Genomic DNA, 22,771 nt, shown 5'->3' on the forward strand with positions numbered 1-22,771 from the left:
AGCAATGCTCTACTAAAAATTCAGCTTCAATAATTTAAAACATGAAGAAAGACAAGCTATTCAAGAATTGAAAAATGATACCTCCATTGTAATCACCAAAGGAGGTGCCATAGTTGTTTCTGGGAAATACCATGCGGAGATCATGCGACAATTGGGAGAGACAAATACATATGAAAAATCTTCTTTAAATCCCACTAGAAGGCTACAAATGAAAATTCAAAAACTATCTAATTATGGCCTCCAGGAAGGATTTCTTACATACAAAGATGATAAATTCCTAAATGAAATGAACCCAATTGTTCCTATTTTTTATATTCTATATATCTTTGTAGTCTACATAGCAGGTATAAGTCATTTTACATGACAAAAAAAATAAAAATTTTTACATGCGAGGACAGAAACTTAAACGGCAGAGATGGGATAGCAACCTGGTGGTACTGATCTTCAGACAATAAAACTCACTCCTCATCACGCAAATATTTGCCCCAATTCTGTATATATGTCATCCAATCCATCTGAATAAATAAGACAGTCGCAAAAAGGAATTAGAAACCAGTGGGATTTTTATTTAATCAATCAATGTTTACATTACAATCTCTGCTGGAAGACTCCAGATGTTCCTTGCAACAGAGCAGTTTTGCATCTGTTCCCTTCTCGCCTTACATTACGGATTCAGGAACTAGTGGCCACTATCCCACCTCTCGTATAAGACATCATAAAACTAGCACGGCAGGACAGTTTCAAGAACAAAACCCAAACTCTTAGGATCTTGGTGGAAACAAATTAAAAAATTTGGATCACATTTTGAATATGTTAAAAGGCACCAAGAAGATGGGATATTTCATTTCAAGTTTGACTGTTCCTCCCCTTCCCTCTTTAGCAGCATGTCTGGATATTTAAACTAGAATGTTTCTATTGCAGAGATTTTGTAAACCCACTCTTAAGATATAGTTTTGCTTCCAGATTAATCATTTCCAGAGTAACCAATACTGGACTTGGTATGCAAAGACAATAAATTCCATCACAGTATGAGCACCTCCAATAAAAACTAATTCAGCAGCTGGTACACTGGGCTGGATTAATACTATAACTGGGCCTTGGGCAAATATACGCCGTGGGCTATTTTGTCAACCCCCTCCAAGACCCTCATTCACCGCCTCCCCCTCCGTTTCAATTTTCCACAAGTACAAGGGAAATTGCTAAATCTTCCTGCAGGATGGAGGCAATAATAGTTTGTGAGCCAGCGTGCGGATTAAGGCAAAGCACATGTTATGAACAGAACTGCCAAGTTACTCAGTTCCAGGAGGGAGAGTTTTAGGCCAGTCTTGGATTTCTGACAACTCTGACCTGCTGCATTGTGAAGCACCGATTTCAACAGCACATCGAGTTGGGATTCAAGTTTAAAAGCAGGACTGGCTGAAAACTCTTCCTCCTGGGATTGGGTAACTTGGCAGCTCTGCAGTAATCAGCGCAGAACCAGAATAGTTGGGCGAGTCGTTCTTTCTCCATTCCTTCTGGTACAAACAAGAGAAACCAAGGGTGTACTGCTCCAAAGAGAGATTTTCAGGTGGTGTTTGAGGTACAAATTTACAGTTCTACATGTGAAAAAGCTTCACAAACTATTTAGCCATCTAGGATGCTTATGAAAGGACACAGATAGCATGGAGGCAGCATTGGGGCCATGCTCAAAGGAATTTGCCCAGGTAACTCAATAGTTAGCATGCATGTATGCCCGTCTCATTCTGCAGGGATGCACACATCATGCCCTCTGGCACTTTTCAGCCACACACAGTCTCCTCTCTTCTCGTGCCATCCTTCTGCTCATTCACTCGGTGCCACCCCATCATCCCTATCAGCTCTCCTCTTGTTCTTGCCGCCAGCAATTTTTCCTTAGCCTATAACAGACACCTTACAACAACCCCCTCCCCCAGGACACTCAGTGGTTCCAATGGCTCTCTTTAAGGGCCTCTGCAGCTCTCAATCTCCCTTTAGCACGTTTAAATCAGCCCCTCCTCCCTGGGGCTACTGAATGCATACTACACTGGAAGTGGAGAGGACTGGACTAGCAAGACTGGGAAAAAGCTACATCTTCTGGAGCTTGTGATTTCTGCCTTAAAAGCCAATGGAAGGATCTGGCTTTTACACCGACACCAGGGAGCAGTGATACCAAATCTATCCAGAGGATGAGAATTGGGCAGATCCGGATCCTGGCCTAGGCTCTTTGTTGCAAAATGGATCTGGTGTACACAGGTGCTGTAGGAGCCAGGTAAAAGCTGTATCCATATACCATTTAAGATGGATCCAGCTTTTACTCACATTCTGATTCCCAGTTAACTTATAAACCTGCAGAATCCTGAAAAAATACAGACAGTTGGCAATTCTAGTCTCCTAAATCCTCAGCACAACTGACAACCCCTCAACTTCAACTTTTGTATTATAGGAACATACCTAGTTTGCCTATGCCTTAATTTAGTTTTGCTGGTGCAACAAGTTGCTAGATTAACCTGACTGGAAACAAAACTATACTCCAAAAGATAGATACTGGTGTACATTGAAAATGATGTGCATGAAGATCTTAAGGTTTCCTCCCATGACTTCCTATATGATCTATCCATATTACTGAAACTGGGAGGAGGTTAGCGCAGTTTATGGTGTAGAAAAATGCCACTATAGAATAAGATGCATTAGGAACAGGGGACAGTGTCCGTGTTGCTACTTTAGCTGACGTCCGACATCCCAAACTTTGCCATCCATTTTTGCTATGCTGTAATAATGTGCAAAATATGAATTCTAGCCCTTAAGTATTTAGGATTATAAAATTCCCCATGGGGAAGTTGCAGGTCTCTGATTTTCTAAAGGTGAATTAATATCGGCAATGTACAAACTACACGGTAAATTGAAAACAGAGGTAAACGTTTCATTGGTGTAAAATAATCAAATATTACCAGAGAGACATACACACACGTGGAATGTATGAAATTGTAGATATGTACAGTCTTTTCAGTATACCCAGCGTATGCACAAATGAGTATTCCAATCCACACGCATGTAAACAATGCATAAATGAACAATTTCATTGGTCAGTATAAAATCCCCACAGTGATTGGATTGTGCATTGCAAAAAAATACCACAGGTCATCCCAGCACTGGCCAATGGGAAGGCAGCTTTGACAATGCACTATGATGACATCACAGTGCAATTCCACAGTGGCAAAACTAAAACCTACTGGGAGGGGAACAAGGCCACATGCCCAAGCACGCCAACTCCTACTGTCCCCCCTCCAATGTGGGGAACTGGCCTTACAGCCACATATTGGAATGTCATAAATATACCACCTTTCACTTCGTGGCTTTCTGTTGCATTTGGCTTATGAAGCTGCCTTAGCATTTTTCTCCCAAGGATATCACAAAGGGATCCAGGTAATATAAAGTAAGCTCCAACCAACTAAATTACGGCACTGAATGGCCAGACTTGAAAAGGCATTTTAACAATAAATATCTGTCCAAGTAAAAACATATATGCAGTTTACGCAGGAATGTCCATGTCACAGAGGTGGAAACATTTCCAAGGGTTCAGATTCCCCAAGTGGGAGGCCATAACTGAGATTTTTTTCTGCACTGTCTGTAAAAGGCCAGGGAAATGAACCATTGAAGCAGGCCTGCTCTTGTTATCAGAGCCTGGAGTGTATAATGGAGGCACCAGAAGCATCCAGCGTAACTGCAGATTGTGCTATAAATGGTTTCCAAAATGCTGAATACCCAGAAACTGCTGTGCAGTATCTGTGGCTATAACGAACAGCAGCGAAATGTGCTTCAGACATCACAGGTCAGTGTCAGAAACCTCACATTTATCCCATATTGAGGCATATCTCTGCCTCACTTCAGGCAAGAGAGAGAGACCCATTGAAAGTATTTTACTGCATCAAATCTCCACCTCAGTGGTCACTCTGAGGTTCTAGCTGTTATCTGTCAGTAAAGGTATGGTCATAGACAAGACTTGATCCCTGATGCTCGTGTATATGACGGATTATCCTCTGACCGTGGGAGCATATGAGCAGGCTCCCTCTTTGTAAGACAAAATGTCACAAATTGGCCCAGAAATGTTACAAAGTGAAACGAAGAAGAGTGATGAGTACACAGAGATGGAAGCGTCCTAGGTAAGAAGTTGACAATGGGAAGAGGCAAATGCTCAGGAAAGTTTTCTGGTATGGTAGGGGAAAAGAGGAACAGTACTTCAGCTTTTAAAGGGCAGCTACACTCTTAGCTTCTGCCTTGTACATCAGGATGATGGAGAGGGCACTAGCAGCATCCATGGTCCACTTCTGCCTGAAAAGCAAAGAATTGAAAAGCAAGTCAGTTTTAATGCACCCACAAACTGCTGTGTGAAAAAATCTCTCCGAAACAGGTCTAGCCACACACAGGTGATCTGCAATACCGGTTCAAAACCACCAGGTGTCAGAGCAGCATGGCATCATTAGATGAAGGCAAGAGAAATTGGAGGGATAGCAAACAGCAGGAGAGAAGGGAAGAAATGGGCGAGGAAGACAGAGAAAATGGAAATGTTCAAAAAGTTTTTATTGAGGACATCACAAGAACAATAAAGAAAGCAATACAGAGATGAACACTTGTCCCACAATTTGTGTTTTCACCCCACAACAATAAACATTTGCAAAAGAACCGCAATTCCACCAGGAACCAAACCCACAAGAAAGACACCCCCCCCTAAAATACAGAAATCAACAGAGTATAATTAGAAACTAATCCAACCCCCCCACCCCTGCATATACCTACATAGCAGTCAATCCCCCAAAAAACAACAAATCAGAGAACCTGATCAGGATACCTTAGGCAAGTAAGCAGAAATGAGCAATAACGAACCCCCACAATATCCACCCCAAGAACCCCCAAACCCTCAAGAGAATAGGAAAAAAAGAGAAAAAAACCCCCAAACAATCCAACAGTAGATGAGACTCACAGCTGAACACCAAACATCCGCAGAGCTTAAAAGCCAATGGAAATTTTAAAAGTAATTTTGGATAAGGTAAAAGTAGTGCTCTTGCAGTGCCTGTCCACTAAGGTGATACAGATTTAAATTGGACCATTGCATCAATCACTAATTTTGCATTAAATCACTCATTTCTAAGCCTCTGCTTCCTATTTGTCAGCTCAGGATGCAAATGTCCAAGAATGCCCATCAGCAGTTATTTGACCAGGGCACGTAACTCTGCCCAGTGTGAAGGGCATGCCAATCTTGGTTTTCTGATGCCTAATAAAGCAACAGGTTGTGCAATAACTTACCTCGTCACACAAGGGTGCATGAGAGGCCAATGCAGCCCTGATTACTGTCCTCATTGCTGTTCAGCTTTTTCATTCTGTACTGTCGGATTTCTCTGACCAGTGTGTAAAACGCATCCTCGACTCCCTGGAGAAAGAAGTAAATAAATCTCCTTTTCTAGAATCAAAATAGCTCTAGTTCTTTTTCCTAATTCCAGCAATAAGTACCTCAGCAGCACTCTCCAGTATTCGAATATACATTAATGTTTCCATTACATGAGGCCATCCTACCTCCACCTTAATCCGTAAGTTTAACCTCTAGCGCTTTCCATACACATAAACAATGACCTAGCCACAAGATCATATCTTCCCTCTAAAATGGCTCAACTGGAATTTGCTTCCTTCTAACACTCTTACTGAGTGATCTAGCTTTCAGCTGCTGCTGGGCTTCCTCAATCTTTCGCCTTCTCTGTCCTCTGATACTGTTTTATTCTCCTTCCATTACAGAGTTCCTAGCTGAAAGTTACCTCTCCAGGTATAGGCCCTAGTAAGCCATGAAGAAACCCAGCCTGCTCGTTCCTTAACATCTTAAGGGATTTTCTTTTTTCCCTTACCCCAGCCTATATAGTGAAGGGGGAGTTCTGTGCTCTATTGACAGTATCATTCAGAGACCCCCTTCTGGCAGACTTTACCTGTCTCGTTTTGGCAGAGGTTTCGATGAAAGGTATCCCATAGCTCTTCGCTACCTCCTGAGCTTGCTTTGTGTCTACAGTCCTGCTGGGCAGATCGCATTTGTTCCCCACCAGTACCATCGGCACATCATCAGCATCCTTCACCCTTTTAATTTGCTCCCTGTGCAAAGAAAAAACCAAATAAACTTTTGGATAGGAATGGGCCCAGCCAGCGAAATGAAAAGGAGTCTATTTAAAAAATTATTATAAACTAAGAGCATGAACTGTGCATTACTGAAAACAAACAGTTGGGCATAAGGCAGTGGTGTGGCTCATACTTCCTGTCTCTCTGGGCCAAGCAACAGGAGAGTTATCAGACATCCCTAAGGAGGTAAAGGCTCTCACACATTTGTTTGGGATCTTGCCTGGTACTTATGACCTGGGTTCTTGATGGACCTTCAGTCTGTCCCATTATGACAACTCTATGTAAACTCCAAGACTCCTGCTCCCCACCAAAATGTCACAAGTCACAGATGAAGAAAGCACTTGCATCATGGTGATTACAGGTGGGAATGGATGCCCAAATATTACTTTATTATGCTATTCATCCCAAACCCTTTGGGAGAGGGAGGAATACAGATATGAAAAAAAAGATTAGGTTCTTACCTTGATAATCTTCTTTCTTGTAGATATGTCTAGTCAGCCTGAACCTTATGAATCTGAACCCACAAGTTGCTTGCAGAATCCTGTCAATCATCTTTGAACTCCGCCTCCTTCCCAGGAATCTGTTTCTATCCCCTCAGTTTGTACAAAGCAATCAAGCAGTACTGTAATGACAGACATAACTGGAAGGAGAGAAATGGGGCAAAATCTCCGATACTACAACTCTAACAAACATGTCAAGTAACTTATCAAAACAGATACCAAAACTATATGCAACCAGCATTAATGTTATATAGAGCTTGTGGCTACTCGTATGTCCTGCTATCAAGAGGACTTTAGACCACACTGTACTTTCTTGCAGGGTTTTTTTTTCCAGCTTATCCGAGACAGAGAAGTCTCCAAATCCAGACTGATCCTAAGGCAGAAGACAGGCAAAGCCCCTTACAGGGCCGGGCTTAAGGAGTACTAGACGTAACTTCAAGAAAGAAGATTATCGAGGTAAGAGCCCAATCTTTCTTTCTAGTGCAATGTCTAGTAGTCCTGAACCATAGGGACGTACCAAAAACAGTCCCTTGAGTCTAGGGTGGGCCCACTGAGCCTGCCTTCAAAACGGAGGACCTGAAAGTAATGTCTTTCCCGGCTGCTATGTCTATAGAACTTGGTAAAGGTATGAAGGGTAGACCATGTAAATGCTCTATAGATTTCCTTGGGCAAAACTGCCCAAGTCTCCGCCCATGAGGTAGCAACTCCTCTGATGGAGTGCACTTTCAATGCGATCAGCAGCTGCAACCGCAGACACATATGGGAGGAAATGGCCATTTTAATCTATCTGGAAATCAAAGCCTTAGATGCCTACCTCCTTTACTTAGCCTGACTGGTCAGAACAAAAAGGCGATTTGATATGTGAAACTCATTGGTAGGTTAGATTGTGAGCCCACTGGGACAGATAGGACAAAATACTTGAATATGTGATTGTAAACCGCTTGGATAACCTTGATAAGCAGTATATAAATACCTAGAATTGTAAACTTCGAGGTACCAGAGAAGCACTCGCTTGACATCCAGCCAATGTAATGCTTTTATCCTTTTTCTTAGACCCCATAGGGCAGGGGTAAGCAATTCCAGTCCTCGAGAGCCAAAGCCAGGTCAGGTTATCAGGATATCCACAATAAATATGCATGAGATAGATTTGCATCTCAAGGAGGCAGTGCATGCAAATCCATCTCATACATATTCCATTGTGGATATCCTGAAAACTTGACCTGGCTCCAGCTCTCAAGGAACGGAATTGTCTACCCCTGCCATAGGGTGAAAAGCAGGCCACAGACTTCCTGATTGATGCGGAAGGCAGAGACTACTTTCGGTAAGAAGGACGGAACCGTGCATAAGGAAAGCCCTACTTAAAGAATGGCGCCCTCCTACAGGAGGTAACTTGGAGACTTGTCTCGCCGACATAATCTCTACTACTTCTACTACTTCTAATTTCTATAGTGCTGAAAGGCATATATAGTGCTGTACATGTGCATTTAATAGATGGTTCATGCTCAGAAGAGCTTATAATCTAATTTAGACAGACAAACAGGATGTATAAGAGTTGGGGAGATTCTCGCAGAGAGCATGGTAAGATGGACATTGGTATCTTATGGTGAGTACAAGTTAGGAGTTAAAAGCAGCTTCGAAAAAGTGAGCTTTTAGCTTGAATTTGAACACTGCTAGAGATGGAGCCTGGCGAAATGACTCGGGTAGTTTGTTCCAGGCATATGGCACAGCAAAATAGGTGGGACCGAATCTGGAGGTGGCAGTGGAGAAGGGTACTGATAAGATGGACGGAGTTTGTGGGAGCAAGCATAGGGGGAGATAAGTGGGGAGAAATATTGAGGAGCTGCTGAGTGAATGCACGTTAGGTCAGTAAGAGGAGTTTAGACTGTATTTGGAAATGGATAGGGAGTAGTGCTGCCCGATTCAAATCGATTCACCAATTCATTTCGGGTGAATCGATTTAAAAAAAAAAAAAAAAAAAAATCGGCCTCCCGATTCACTGATCCTCCCCCCTCAAGCAGGGTATTTATCTTAAATGTTGCAGGCAGCCATAGTCCGACGAGACCCATTTTGCCACAGTTACTGGCTTTCTCAAGGGGTCACGTAAGCCGCTGCATAATTATTCAGCAACAGCATTTGGTCTCTGGGCTTCCATGGAAACAGCCGACTGGATGGATCATCCACCAATCCAGACTGACTCACAAATTTGTTATCAAAATCACCCTCACTTAAGCTACTGTACCTCATTCCAGCACTCCTGGTAGCACACTTGGCTTTCCAGCCTCATGTTTGCTAGCCATTAGCCAGGCCATTCAAATCTCAAGTGCCACTTTACCAGCTTCATGGAGGTGCTGAACTTTGCTCAATGTTCCATTTTCAGGTATTTTAGACTGATCATTAACAGATTGTTATTATTATTTGTTCAACATAACCTCTCTCATACTTAAACCCCCCCTCCAAAAAAAAACCTACATCTTAGTAGTGTACAGTATGAGAATAAATCATGTGAATAGAAAAGACATCATATTGCAATAACATCAAGAGTTACAGATCTTAAAATGAATATTATAAAACACAAAGAAAGGGGAAAAGGTGCCAATTAGTTGTAGGTCAGACAGGCCAAGCTTGTCTGTCTTTTTTTTTTTTTATCTCCTCTCCATTTATGGACTTCATTTCTTCTTGTCTGGGGACAAAGAGGACCTGGAATCTATAGAGCAAAATAAGTCCCCAGTGAGAGGCCATGGCCATACATTTCTGAGAAGCACGGTGTACCTGTAGAGACTGATGTCGGCAAATGACTTGGTGTTGTTGATGGCGAAGACGCAGAGGAAGCCTTCACCTGTTCGCATGTACTGGTCCCGCATGGCGCTGTACTCCTCCTGTCCAGCTGTGTCCAGAATGTCCAAAAGGCACGTCTCGCCGTCTATCACCACCTGCTTCCGGTATGAGTCCTGGGAGACAAGACAGTGATTTATTTGCTTCATCTCTTTCTAATTAGCAAGACATACCATTCTAATATGGAAAAGAGGTACTACGACATACAGTACACTGAAAAAAAAATCTGGATATTCAGTGCAGTTAAACTGGGCAGAACAGGAAAGGTTCTTGCTCAAGTCATGCCGTGCTGACCGGACTAGGAGCAGTTGGGTCAGTGGCACGCAGCCAAACAGCGCCAACAAATCTGTTCCGTCTGCCATTCTGATTAGCACTGGGAGCAAGTCGGGAGTTATCAGCGGGACAGCAACTAAGTAGCCAAATAAGTAGCCGATTAAGTAGGACTGACAGCAAAAGGCTAACCTTCGTTAACTGGGTAGCCATCTATGTACCACTGATGAACATTGGCAGTACCAAGGCAACTCCTGGCGGCCATTTCAGCCCGAATATTCAGTGCCAGAACCAAGTTAGAGGCCAGCACCGAATAGCTGGCAGTAAACTAAACCTTAAGCTTATATACCGCATCCTCTCTATATAGAGATCAGCATGGTTTACATGTACTTTAAAATAAGGAAAAGAAAACGTAATAAGAATTAGTGATTATAAAGAGCAGCGAAATTTACATTTTTGAGAATAGCCAAGTTTTCAGATGTTTTTCAGAATAATTGGAAGGAGCCCAGATTCCGCAGCTGGGTAGGAAGGTTATGCCAAAGCTCGGTGATTTTGAAGAAAAGAGATTTCCCTAATTTTAAACCAAACAAACTGTCAGATGAATATTGACCCCCGAGTGCCCGGGGAAAACACAACGGTCTCTTTGCCATACTGAACACCCTTCTCAAAGTGCCTCCTTTAATTTCCCTTCACTTTTTGCCCAGACAAGATTCACATGGCAAATCTTGAGTTCTCTACTAGGTCACTGCCACCTCCTCCTTCCCCCCCACTTCATTATCACAACCTTCTTTCAACCCGTATCTCCTCCTCCAAACTTTATTCCCTCCACTTCTCATAACTTCAACTGTCCCTGATGTCTTGAAACATTCTATTATTACACCACCCCGCAAAACACCTTCACTGTACTCAACCTGCCCATCCAACTACTGACCCATCTCCCTTGCCCATTTCTTATTCATGCTGCTTGAATGTGCCGTGAACTGCCACTGTCTTGACTTGCTTAGATCTTGAGCCATTGTAATGTGGCTTTTGCCCTCTATGTTCTATAGAAGTGGCTCTTGCCAGATTTTTCCCTGACCTGTTCTTGGCCACATCTGAGGATTTTTGCTCAATCCTCATCCTTCTTGACCTATTTGACATTTTTGAGAACCATCTCCTCCTTGATATGCTGACCTCACTTGGATTTGTTCTGTCTTGGCTTTCTTCTTACCTCTCCCATCACACTTTTAGTGTATATTCCAAGGGATCTTCCTCCATTAAGCTGAAGGAGTTCAACATCCTCCTGAAAAAGCCCCACCACTCCTGCCCTCCCCAAGCCTACCATATAAACCTGGTGATCTAGTGGCTTGCAGGGGCAGGAGTCATCCCCAGTCGCTCCTGCCAAGCCATCTCCACATTCAAAATGGCTGACATTGCAGCAGCCATGCCTATGTTTAATAGAGTAGTGGTTCCCTTGGCCAAATACATTTCCCCCTACCTTTTCCTCAGAAAGCACCACGGATCATCTTGCCAAGGACCAACAAGGCAAGGCTGGAGCGAGAAAGTTCTGACTAGGTTGGAACCCATATAAACCATTGGTGTGTCAATCCCAGACCTCCCAATCTCATTTCCCAAGGCTTTAAACTAATGACTGTTTCATACCAAGGACTGTTACCCTATTCTCCTATAATCAGCAGTGGAATGATGCCCCTCCCCCAACAAGAGAGTACGACAAAACCCCAGGAACAGTGATGATGTGGCCTTGCTTACCTCTATTGTGGGGTCATACTCATCCACAAAGTGGTTCTGTATTAGTTGGATCGTGAGTGCACTTTTCCCAACACCTCCAGCTCCGACCACCACCAGTTTATACTCTGTCATCTCGGCCCAGGCAGAACCTGTATTATGTCCAATAACATGAGAGATTAAGAAAGCATGACTTAACCCTCAATTATTCCAGTTCCTCAGTATGCTGCCACCCCACTACATATAAAGCAGCTTTCCATCCACACAAAGATTCTGTTATTGGCTGCTGTTTTATTTTTGAGGACTTCTACACGGGATGTTGGCGATATTGTCCAATATGTGAGATACTTTGAAATGCAGGAAAAGTTCACCCTTGTCTTTTGCCATTTTTAATGAACAGGGAGAAAGTTGCAAGCGGCTGATTTGGGGGAATTAGAGTACCCTGGGAAATCAGTGGCAATGTCCTACAAGGACAAGAATATCAAATCAAATAACCCTGGCTCCTTATATCACAAAACAGGAGGCAAGGTTGTGAAGCTCTCTATAGGATTCAATATACTCTTTTTACTAGCATAGCTTTTTAGCCACAGAAAGCCGATTACTTTGACTGAAACCTGTGGACGCTGCACACTAGGGCAGTGTTCCCCCCAAGTCGGTCCTGGAGTTCTCCCTTGCCAGTCAGGTTTTCAGGATATCCACAATGAATATGCATGCAACTGATTTGCATAAAATGGAGGCAGTGTATGCAAATTCACTGTGGATATCCTGAAAACCTGACTGGCAAAGGGGAAACTCCAGGACCGACTTGGGAACACTGCACTACCCAGGACAACCTGTGCAAAAGATAACAGCCTTAGAGTTACTACGTGGAATACGTGACAAAGTATGAAAATATCTGCTCTGGAATAACTCCCAACAGCCAAATGATTATCGGAAATCTTGCATAAGGTGACTTACTATAGCTCAAGGCTCGCGTTCATTATCAATTTAAATTGCGATTTGTCTCAAAACCTTATCAACCATGGACCCCTGAGGAAGGCATGTTTACCAAAACATGGACCGTGTGGGTCCTTTGGTTTTTAAAAGGTGGGATGAAGGATAATAATTGATAATTGTTATTTATTAGTATATGGGTGGGAGGGGTGGGCTTCTTATATAATTATCTATTTGGAATATTACAAATAAGAAGGTCAAGTGATTAATTAAGATATTTATGAGTGATTGTTGTATACTTGTAATTTTTGAAAATGAATAAAGATTAAAAAAAAAAAAAGGTGGTATCTGACTGCATTTAATATTTGATATAAGCACAGCCTGCATTTTGTACATATTGTCTGCAGTTTTTTTCTTGTTTACTATAACTCAAACCATAATTCTTGAGATGGTTTATGAAAACACAGTAAATAGCACGAGAGAAACTCTTAGATAGAGAATGACATGAGAATGGGCACCCACAGTTGTCTGTGCTCGCTGGAGTCCCCCCTTGCCAGTCAGGTTTTCAGGATAGCCACATTGAATTTGCATAAACTTGATTTGCATACACTGCCTCCATTATAAGCAAGTTCCTTTCATGCATATTTGTTGCAGATATCTTGAAAACCTGACTGGCAAGGGAGTACTCCAGAAACACTGATCTAAGCTGTAGAGGTTGTACACGTTGCTTCAACTCCCATCTGCCTCTAAGATTTAATACAGTTGGGAAAAAGTATTTTGAAAAGAAAAAAAACTACAAGAGAAAAAAAAATACATAGCAAGAGAGAAGAATGAAGTAAGTAGAAACACACCCAAAATTAACCCAAGTAAGAAATAAAATGAGCAAACTAAACATGAAAACGAACAGGGGTCAGTCAGGGCTGAAAAATTTGGCTTCTTTTCTCTGTTCAGCTGGGACTGGGGATTCGGTGGCCTCGGCACTCACTGCCTCTAGAACAGTCAGGTTTTCAAGTTATCCACAATGAATATGCATGAAAGACATTTGCATATAATGGAGGCAGTGTATGCAAATCAAGCTTATGCAAATTCAATGTGGATATCCTAAAAACCTGACTGGCAAGGGGGGGACGACTCCAGGACTGAGTTGAGAAACTGCTCTAGAATGACACCTGTTGGTTGGATTTAGGATCAACAGTTGCAATATCCAGAAGATATCCTGGGTGTCCAGCAATGAACTCATGAGGAGATGCAAACTAAAGAGTTGCACGGGGACAGAAATCCCATCCATCCCCACCCGTCCCCGCCAGGATCCTCTCCGTCCCCACCCGTCCCCGCCAGGATCTTCTCCGTCCCCGTCAGGATCCTCTCCGTCCCCACCAGGATCTTCTCCGTCCTCACCCGTCCCCGTCGGGATCCTCTCTGTCCCCACCCGTCCCCGCCAGGATCTTCTCCGTCCCCACCAGGATCCTCTCCGTCCCCACCCATCTCCGTCAGGATCCTTTCCATTCCCACCCATCCCCGCAAGGAATTACCTCCATCCCTGCCTGTCCCCATAAAAAGCAGCAATTACTTCTGACAGGATCATCAATTCCACAGTTTCTTTTGTGTTTGCGCTGCTGTTTTCCTTGTGGAATCTCTTTGGTGGAACCCTTTTTTTATTTTCTGTTCAGATAATCAACTTATAAACCCCCTCTTTTACTAAGGCTGATGTGTCCATTATATTATATGGACGAACCCTGCTTCCAAAGCCTTCCATCCCCGTGGGAGTCCCGTTGGCTAGAGAGGGGTCCCCGTGGGAGTCCCGTGGGCCAGAGGGGGATCCCCGTGGGTTAGGGGGGATTCCCGCGATCCCTGTTCTAATGCAAACCAGAGGGAAAATCCCCAGGCAGTTGTGAACTAAGGCTCTGGGCACTAGATCTCAGCTCTGGTTTCCACAGATGCAGGAGGAAAAAGTTTAAAGTAAAAAAACAAACAAACCCCAAACAAAGGAGGGAGGGCAGATCATACAGAGTCAGTTACCTGTAATGTCTGATCTCCATTAGAAGTGCTCCAGAATTTATACCCTGTGCCAAGCAGCTCAGACAATGCTGAAAACAGGCATTGAACATCAGCTCAGCTTGGGTTACCACGTAGCTCCATGTCAGTAGGGAATGGCTATGCCAGTCCTGATTTTACTCTGCCTGCACGTAAGGGGGCTTGTAATCCCAGCTTCCTCATACTAAGTCTAAGTCTCTGCACAGGCCGAGAGAAAAACGGGAGTTGGCTCAGCCTCTCCCTACTGACGGTAACTGTTCTCTAATTCACTTTGTGTGTATTGACATTCAAACCAGTATCTTTATCCATTTTAAATGAACCTCCCAATGGGCAAGTGTGGATAAGGATAAGCCAAATCAATATGGGCTCCTTTTACAAAGGTGCATTATGGCCTTAACGCGCACTAAATTGCTATGCGCGCTAGCCACTACCGCAACCTCTTGAGCAGGCGGTAGTTTTTCGAGTAGTGCGCGCTAATCCCGTGCGTGTGCTAAAAGGAGCCCTATGTCTTCTCCTTGTGGCAAATAATTTTATTTTTGTGGGAAATGTCTGTGGGACTAGAATGCACTCAAATCCGTACACTTGCCGAGTCACAGAAATCTGCCAGAATCAACTAGGGCCCTGTCACAGCAACTGGGGATACAGCGAAGTAGCCAAATGAAGAAAACACAGCTGGAGCCTCATAAGCTATTTTGACTCAACCGTAGGGGAAAGCATAACAAGGCAGGTTTACTTAGGTAAAAACCAGACACTATGAGTCAGGAATCATAATGACCTGGCACACATGCTAAATGAAAGATCAGTTTACCAACATAGTCAAATCTGTTTCCATCACTACACTAACAGTCTAGCAACAAAGCCATTTTATGAAAGTGAGAGACGTTCACACCATCCTTTGAAATTGCTCTGCACACTGATTTCTGCCTCTACCTGCAGCTACAACACAGGAAAAACCGGTGAGGAGGCTCTAAGGATGCTGAGCACGTCCAAAAGAACACATCTTGAGCTTTTGAGTCTATTTTCTCTGAGCAGTAAGCTGGCTTTTAACCAGCAAGTGACAGAATTCCTGGAAAGCAGCTAAGAAGCTGAAAGGTTTAGCTTGAAAACAGGAGATTTCTAATTGAAACAGGATGAAAGATGGTTTGGAAATGGGTGGAGAAAGTTAAAAAAAGGTCAGCAGAAGAGTTATTCCCAGAGATTCCAGATGTCATTTCTTTCCTTTTCCTCCCAGTTAAACTAGCTTATCTCAAAACTGTGGATGGGGCTAGTGAGCTATTATGACTGACTCATTCAATAGGTGAAGGGTGTCAAACTCAATCATATAAGGGGCTGAAACCTAAAACACAGGCTAAGTCGTGGGCCTAATTTTTTAAGATATTTAGTAGAAGTATAGGGTTTCAACCTCTCCAACCCCACCACGCTGGCTCTGTGATGTAAACAAATAAATAAAGACTTTTCCTCTCTTTTAGGTCCTAGTTCATTCTTGCTGTCCAACACCAGCTCTGACAGGATACACATTTCAAATCTGACATATTGTAATCACAAAATAGAAAATAAAATTATTTTTTCTGCCTTTTGTTGTCTGGTCACTTTGGTTTTTTCCATCATCTTGATTCCAGTTTCTCTTTCTGTCTATCTTCTACTAATTCTCTTTCCAGTATCTGCTATCCATTTTTTCTCCTCTTCTCTCTTGTTCCATTCCAGGGGGAGCTATACTAGGGTCCAAAATAATTTTAGAGGAGGGGGACCCTAACCCCAGAACCCCCCAAAAAATTGATTTTAAAGACCCTCTCTCCCCAGATTAACCCGTTACTCACTGTGCCACACTGTGAGCAACAAGTTTTCAAGTTTCAAGTTTTATTTCACATTTGATGGATCGCCTATTTCGAAATTCTAGGCGATGTACATAATAATATAATATAGAAACTTTAACCAAATTACAAAATCAATTAAGACTCACATGAAAGGTAGGGAAGGAGGGTAAAGTTACAATGTGGGAGAAGAAAAAAACAAAAAACCAGGGAAGAACGAAAGGTAGGGTAAAATTTATGAATAAAAATTTATGCGTAAAAAATTTATGCATTAAAATTGTTTAAGGGCGTCCTTTAGTTGTATTATAAATCAAAGGCGTCCTTAAATAAATAAGATTTTAAAAGCTTTTTAAATGTTATGATATCACTTTCAATTCTGATGTAATGGGGAAGGGAGTTCCACCATTGTGGCCCTGCGACAGCAAACATTTCAGCTCTTCGTGTTCCGATGACTTTTAATGATGGGACAGTTAATAAGTTTTGATTAGATGAGCGCAGGGATCTTTGAGGTGTGTATGGGATAAGTGATTTTAATATAAATTGTGGTTCGCTGAATGTGAGGGTCTTAAAAATTAGGAACATCAGCTTGTAGAGGATCCTGTGGTTAACTGGTAACCAATGCGCGTCAATTAATAATGGGGTGACATGATCGAATTTTTTTGCATTGTAGGTTAACTTTATGGCTGTGTTCTGAATGATTTGCAGTCTTCTTTTTTCTTTTTGGCTGATATTTAAAAAAAGGGCGTTACAGTAGTCTATTTTAGTTATGATGAATGAATGGATTAAAATCTTTAATGATGAAGGATAGAGAAATTTGGAAATTGATCTTATCTGTCGAAGTTTGTAAAAACAATGTTTAACAATGGAAGAGATATGTTCATGATAAGATAAGTTATTATCGAATAGCACTCCAAGAATTTTAACCGTTGGTTCAGTGCTGATAGGTATATTGTTAATAAGAAAAGGTTTTATCAGTGAAATATCTTTTTTCCATTTAAATAGAATGGATTTTGTTTTATTACAAACAGCTTACAGGGAGAACCTCTGCCTCAACATGCCTGGAATCTAGACTGCTTGTCTTTTGACTGCCTTTTGGGCCCAACAAGCTGGCCAGAGACCTGAACGCCCACAGGATTAGGTGCACGCAGATGGGGGAGAGGAAAGCAGATAGCCCTGATCCTAGAAAAACTTCCACAGAGCCATTCAGCCTGCTCTACCAGTTTGGAAGTTCATGAACTTTTCCCTTGGGAGCAAGGCTCACCCCAGGTTCATCTGCAGTGGGCTTGAGTGCAAGCTGAGTGGGTGCACTGCAAAGCAGTCTACATCTTGGAAGCAGACCCTCGACCTTGGAGTCTGTGTTCTCCCACAGCCAGAGCTGTCCCAAGACTGGGATTCTCTGCAGCACTAAAAAGCCCCGCAAACAGTTAAAAACCCCCAAATAAACCTGAATATAATTGAAAAATAAACGCAAGAAGAAAAGACCAGCTCCTACCATGTCACTTGTAGAAAGACAACAGAGGAACTGGAGGACAGCCCCTTAACTGTAACCATGACATCCTGTTTGTCTTGTCTGTATAGACTGTAAGCTCTTTTGAGCAGGGACTGTCTTCTTTGTAACTCTATACAGTGCTGCGTACATCTGGTAGCGCTATAGAAATAATTAATAGTAGTAGTAAAGATGGAAGATGGAGCAAAAGAACGCTTATGAAGCTCTCTACTATTGGAAACATCATTTCAGTAATAGAAACAAAATTGGCAGCAGTTTTACTGGCATTTCTCATGAAGTTTTTCCTGCATTTCTATACTATTTAGTTTGATTCTTTTGGTTTACCATAGCAATGTACAGCCAGAAGACAGAATTTTAGAAAACAGTATTACATATTAACCTTGCCCAGTAATCCAGCGTGTATTTAAGTAAACCATAGGAGTTAACTGTGTGGAATCAGTGGGTGCTGAACAAACTTCCTCTGGGTTTTACTAAACCGAGGTGAGAAGCTATTAGTACAAGGAGCTCTCCTTCATTTGTGTCCAGCGAGAGCAATTTGAATTAAGCTTGGCACCCCCGATCATTTTGAACCGTTGGCACCTATGAAATGGACCAATGTGAAAAAATAAATTTCTCACGAATTTCTATTTTCTGAAACAGTAGTTCGTGGAAAATGATCTTTCCACCTTTAAAAAAAAGAATCATCGAAACCAACCGGGCGTTACGTTTTCAGCTACACATACGATCAGATCAATAAGTTAGGTTACTTTTTAACCAAGACCATAAGACTAGCCTTCCGGGTCCATCCCGTCTCCACGGAGGCCAGTCCAGGTCACTAGTACCTGGGCTCCTTTTACTAAGCTGCGATAGCGGTTTTAGCGTTAGTTCTAGCCGCGTAGCGCGGGTTTAGCACGCGCGCTAACAATGCTATGGCAGCTTAGTAAAAGGAGCCCTAAGACGTATGGCTACATATTTTTCATTAAAGCCACCAGTGACCAAATCCCTCCCCGCTCCACAAAATGCCATTTGTTCCATGGACCAGATATTGAGCCACGTGAGAAGAGCGAGAGCCGTCCTTCTCTTCGGTGGGGAAGGAAAGGCCGCCCAGCGCGGGAAGCGTCTGCTAGACGAGGAGCCGAGCCCTCTGGCGCCCAGGGCTACACGCCCTGCTGGGGAGCCGCCGAGCTCGCGGGCGCCGCTCCCTCCCCCCCCCAATCTGCTCCAGTACCTGCTCCCGCCGCTGCTCCCCGAGGCACCGGGCACGCTCACTTCCGGGTGCCAGGCTAAGCGACGCCCGTCGCCTCGCTTCCGGATTGGCTGGGCCCGAGACCAATGGGGAGCCGCCCTGCCTCTTTTTCAAAAACAAACCGCACCCGGGAGCCGCTTTGGGGGGGGGGGGGGCTTTCTGACGAATTGCAAAGGCCAACGACGGGAATTGGGGAGGGGGGGTTGGTATTCAACTCTTTTAACTAATGAACGTCCAAGCATCAGTCGTGCTGTTTCGGCTCTCTCGCCCTGTATTCCAAGCCTCGTTTTAGTCCTGCAGAGAGTCTCTTGGTGCGTGCCACGCCTCACTCTGGTAGTCCCTCTGCGTTTCAGAGCGCTGCAGGCAGCGGATTCCAAAGTGACTTGTCTAGCGCTAGATCTCCAGTCTGCTCTCTCGTCCTCTTGCTCGTCCCTCGAATAAGAGTTTTCTGATAGTAGGTGAATATCCCATGCTGGCAAGTTGCTGTAGAACAGGGGTAGGGAACTCCGGTCCTTGAGAGCCGTATTCCAGTCGGGTGGTTCAGGATTTCCCCAATGAATATGCATTGAAATCAGTGCATGCACATAGATCTCATGCATATTCATTGGGGAAATCCTGAAAACCCAACTGGAATAGGGCTCTCGAGGACCGGAGTTCCCTACCCCTGCTGTAGAAGAATGAGATTTACATTCTCCAACTCCTTCTCTGGTGCTATGGAGCGCCCCACCCCACCTTTTGGCTTCCCTGCATTACATTGGAAGAAAAAAAAAATTGTCTGGGCCTGCACAAACACTAACGCTACCTGATGATCAAATTAAAAGGTCAAGCAGGTCCCAAATTTGCAATCACTAATATAGAAGATGGAGGTATCTAATAATAAACCTTCATTAAAGGGCCACTGTGGCGAGGAACCCAAAAAAAGTAGTAATACCCTGACTGAGTGATCCTCCAGGTGCACCGCTGACAACACAAGCCTGATTGTCCCATTCACTTCTGTTGCAGCTAAGGTGAGCCTCTTCAGAGCAGGGATGCTGAAGCTGCTGTCAGCAGCGCAGGTGGAGGATTGCTTAGTATTACTGCATTTTTGGGTTCCTCTCCAGTGTCCCTTTAAAATTGTTTTTTTTAAAGTAATGTCTCCTTTAAAACCAGATATAACATACATAACTGAGGTGCAAGCCAATTGACAATTTCATATTAAAAATTGCCTTTCCTCCTAGAATCGCCTTAGTGTCTTTACAAAAACCGATTGTGGAGGGAGGGGTTAATTTCCCAAATTTTTATAGGTATCATCAGGCCTATATTTTGCATCAGGCTATGTATTGGATCCTACCCGAGCTCATGGAACATCTTCCGGACTGGTTGTTTTTGGAATGGAAAATTGTCCCCAATGTGCTTATCTCATGTATTGGATATAAAGCTTCCTAGTTATGTTAAAAATAATACTATTATTTTGGATACTTGGAAGACTTTAAGATGTATAAATAAGTTAACAGAAATTCCTATAGAACAGTCTTTATGTCAATCCTTATGGCTGAACTCCAAGATACAAATAGGCAGATCTAAAATTGATTGGAAAGAATGGATGCAGGCAGGTATAAGAACATTAGAAGAGGTAATATCAAATGGTAAATTTATTGAATTTTCAAGGTTACAACAATCTTTTGGTATTTCTAAATTTCAGTTTTATAATTGGGTACAATTAAGGCAGGCCATTCGGAAAGGGTTCCCTGAATGGCGAATTTAAAAAAATTATTATATCTTGCAGTTCCTTTGTTTTCAGGCAGATATGATGAGTCATCAGGCACCAGGTGGTATAAATTGATATCTGATTTTATGAATAAGAAACCTAAAAATGCTCTTAGAGATATCTGGAGCATCGAGATTGGACAGTATATTTCTGCGTCTCGATGGCCACGTATTTGGTCTTGGAGGATGAGGTGTACAGTGTCATCATCTAAGAGACAAACATGGTTTTTTTTGTTGCATCGTTCTTTTTGGACCCCGCTTAGATTAAATAAGTTGGATAACTCATAAGTCTAAAAGATCCTCCTCTTCACAGCAGCCTGTCCCGCCTTCACTCGTTGCCGCCGCTGATGCTGATCCTCCTCTAAAGAGCAGCCTGCGATGGTGGCCAGCTTTAGCGAACCTCGCAGGCCGCTCTCCAACATCGGTAGCATGTTCCCTTTGACGCACAGGATTGCATCAGAGGGAACGTGCTACCGAGTTGGAGAGCGGTCTGCAAGGTTCGCTAAAGCCAGCCACCACGATCGCAGGCTGCTTTGAAGAGGAGCAGGCCAGAAGACGCCGGGATGGAGGGAAGGTAAGAAGCGGATCAATACCAGGGGCCAGGAGAGGGAAAGGGGGCTGCTTTGGGGGGGAGGGAGGGAGGTGTGCTGGGGACAGACAGCTTTGCTCTGGGGGAAGACAGAAGGGGCCATGGAGAGGGAAAGGGGGCTGCTTTAGGGGGAGGGGTGTGCTTGGGACAAACACCTTTGCTCTTGGGGGAAGACAGAAGGGGCCATGGAGAGACAGGGAGAGGGAAAGGGAGCTGCTTTGGGGGGGAGGGGTGTGCTGGGGGGAGACAGAAGGGGCCAAGGAGAGATAGGGAGAGGGAAAGGGGGCTGCTTTGGAGGGGAGGTATGCTGGGGGACAGATAGCTTTGCTCTGGGGGGGAAGACAGAAGAGGGCCACGGAGAGACAGTTAGGGAGAGGGAAAGGGGGATGCTTTGGGGGGGGGAGGTGTGTGCTGGGGGCAGACAGCTTTGCTCGGGGGGGGGGGGGGGGGGGAGAGGACACAGACAGCGGCCAAGGAGAGAGATAAAGAAACACAGACAGACACATTTATTCTAGCACCCGTTAATGTAACAGACTTAAAGACTAGTAGTTTCTAAATCTTTCCCTTTTGGTTAAGTCTTAATAATAATATTGTAATTTATAGCTAAAGAGACATATGATCAAGAAACTGTTTTATTTTACTTTTGTGATTATGATAAACATACCAAGAGCCTCAAAATAGTACCTGGTGGGCCGCATGTGGCCAACAGGCCTTGAGTTTGAGACCACCGCTCTAGATGATTCTACTAGTACTATGGATGGGCCTCTAGCTAGAGGGTGTGGTAGGGAGTCCTGTCTGAGATTCAGCACCCCCCCCCCCCCCCAGGTGTACAGTCCACTGGACCATGTTCCACCACAGCCTCCAAGAAGTCCCAATGATGACAGGACAGAAGCCATCCTCCCACAGGGAGAAGGCAGGTTATCAGAATTCTGGGAGGCTTGGGTGAAGATCAGCTTGGACTGATGGGTTCTGGACATCATTCAGGAAGGATAGACTCAAATTCAGCTACCTGGTGATGGTTCGTTACTTGACAGTTGGGTGGCCAGGGTCTGAGCCACAGATTCAGCCATTTGGGCTATAGAACCCATTCCACCCACAAGTTCAGTGCCTTCCTCCCCCCCCCCCCCAAAAAAAAAAAAAAAAAAAAAGACGCAGAAGACTGGAGGCCAATTCTGGACCTGAAGTCAATCAACAGGGCTTTGAAAGTACCACAGCTCCACCTGAAGACAGTGTATACTCATTGCCATGGTGGCAGCAGAATGTATGGCTTCCTTGGGTTGACAAATTCCAATTTATAAAGAGCATAGAAGCTTCTTAAGATTCCATGGTCTAGGGAACCACTTCCAGTTCTCCGCCTTGCCCTAGGGACTAGCAAAAGTGCATTGCACCTTCACCAAGATTATAGTGGTGACCTATCTCAGAAAGGAAATTCTGGTGCACCCCTACTTA

At 43.7% G+C, this 22,771-nt stretch overlaps 1 protein-coding gene across 1 annotated transcript; it reads right to left on the minus strand.

Moving 5' to 3' along the window:
* Window positions 1-545: 545 nt before the first annotated feature.
* On the minus strand, window positions 546-19,313 carry NRAS (NRAS proto-oncogene, GTPase). Its single transcript, XM_033918145.1, has 6 exons — window positions 18,970-19,313; window positions 11,502-11,629; window positions 9,420-9,598; window positions 5,967-6,126; window positions 5,299-5,422; window positions 546-4,326 (listed from the first exon to the last, which is right to left on the minus strand). The coding sequence occupies exons 2-5, from the start codon at window positions 11,610-11,612 to the stop codon at window positions 5,303-5,305; spliced, it is 570 nt and encodes a 189-aa protein (XP_033774036.1). The 5' UTR covers window positions 11,613-11,629; window positions 18,970-19,313; the 3' UTR covers window positions 546-4,326; window positions 5,299-5,302.
* Between the last annotated feature and the right edge of the window lie 3,458 nt (window positions 19,314-22,771).

The sequence above is a fragment of the Geotrypetes seraphini genome, chromosome 13, assembly GCF_902459505.1.
Source record: "Geotrypetes seraphini chromosome 13, aGeoSer1.1, whole genome shotgun sequence".
Taxonomy (NCBI): Eukaryota; Metazoa; Chordata; class Amphibia; order Gymnophiona; family Dermophiidae; genus Geotrypetes; species Geotrypetes seraphini.

Bases quoted from the DNA above. Each gene is read 5' to 3' on its own strand.
- NRAS (XM_033918145.1), bottom strand. From the start codon at position 11,612: ATGACAGAGTATAAACTGGTGGTGGTCGGAGCTGGAGGTGTTGGGAAA. The intron at 9,599-11,501 runs GTAAGCAAGGCC...CTTGTCTCCCAG, and splicing joins AGTATGACCCCACAATAGAG to GACTCATACCGGAAGCAGGT. The intron at 5,423-5,966 runs GTAAAGTCTGCC...TTCTTTCTCCAG, and splicing joins CCTCTGCCAAAACGAGACAG to GGAGTCGAGGATGCGTTTTA.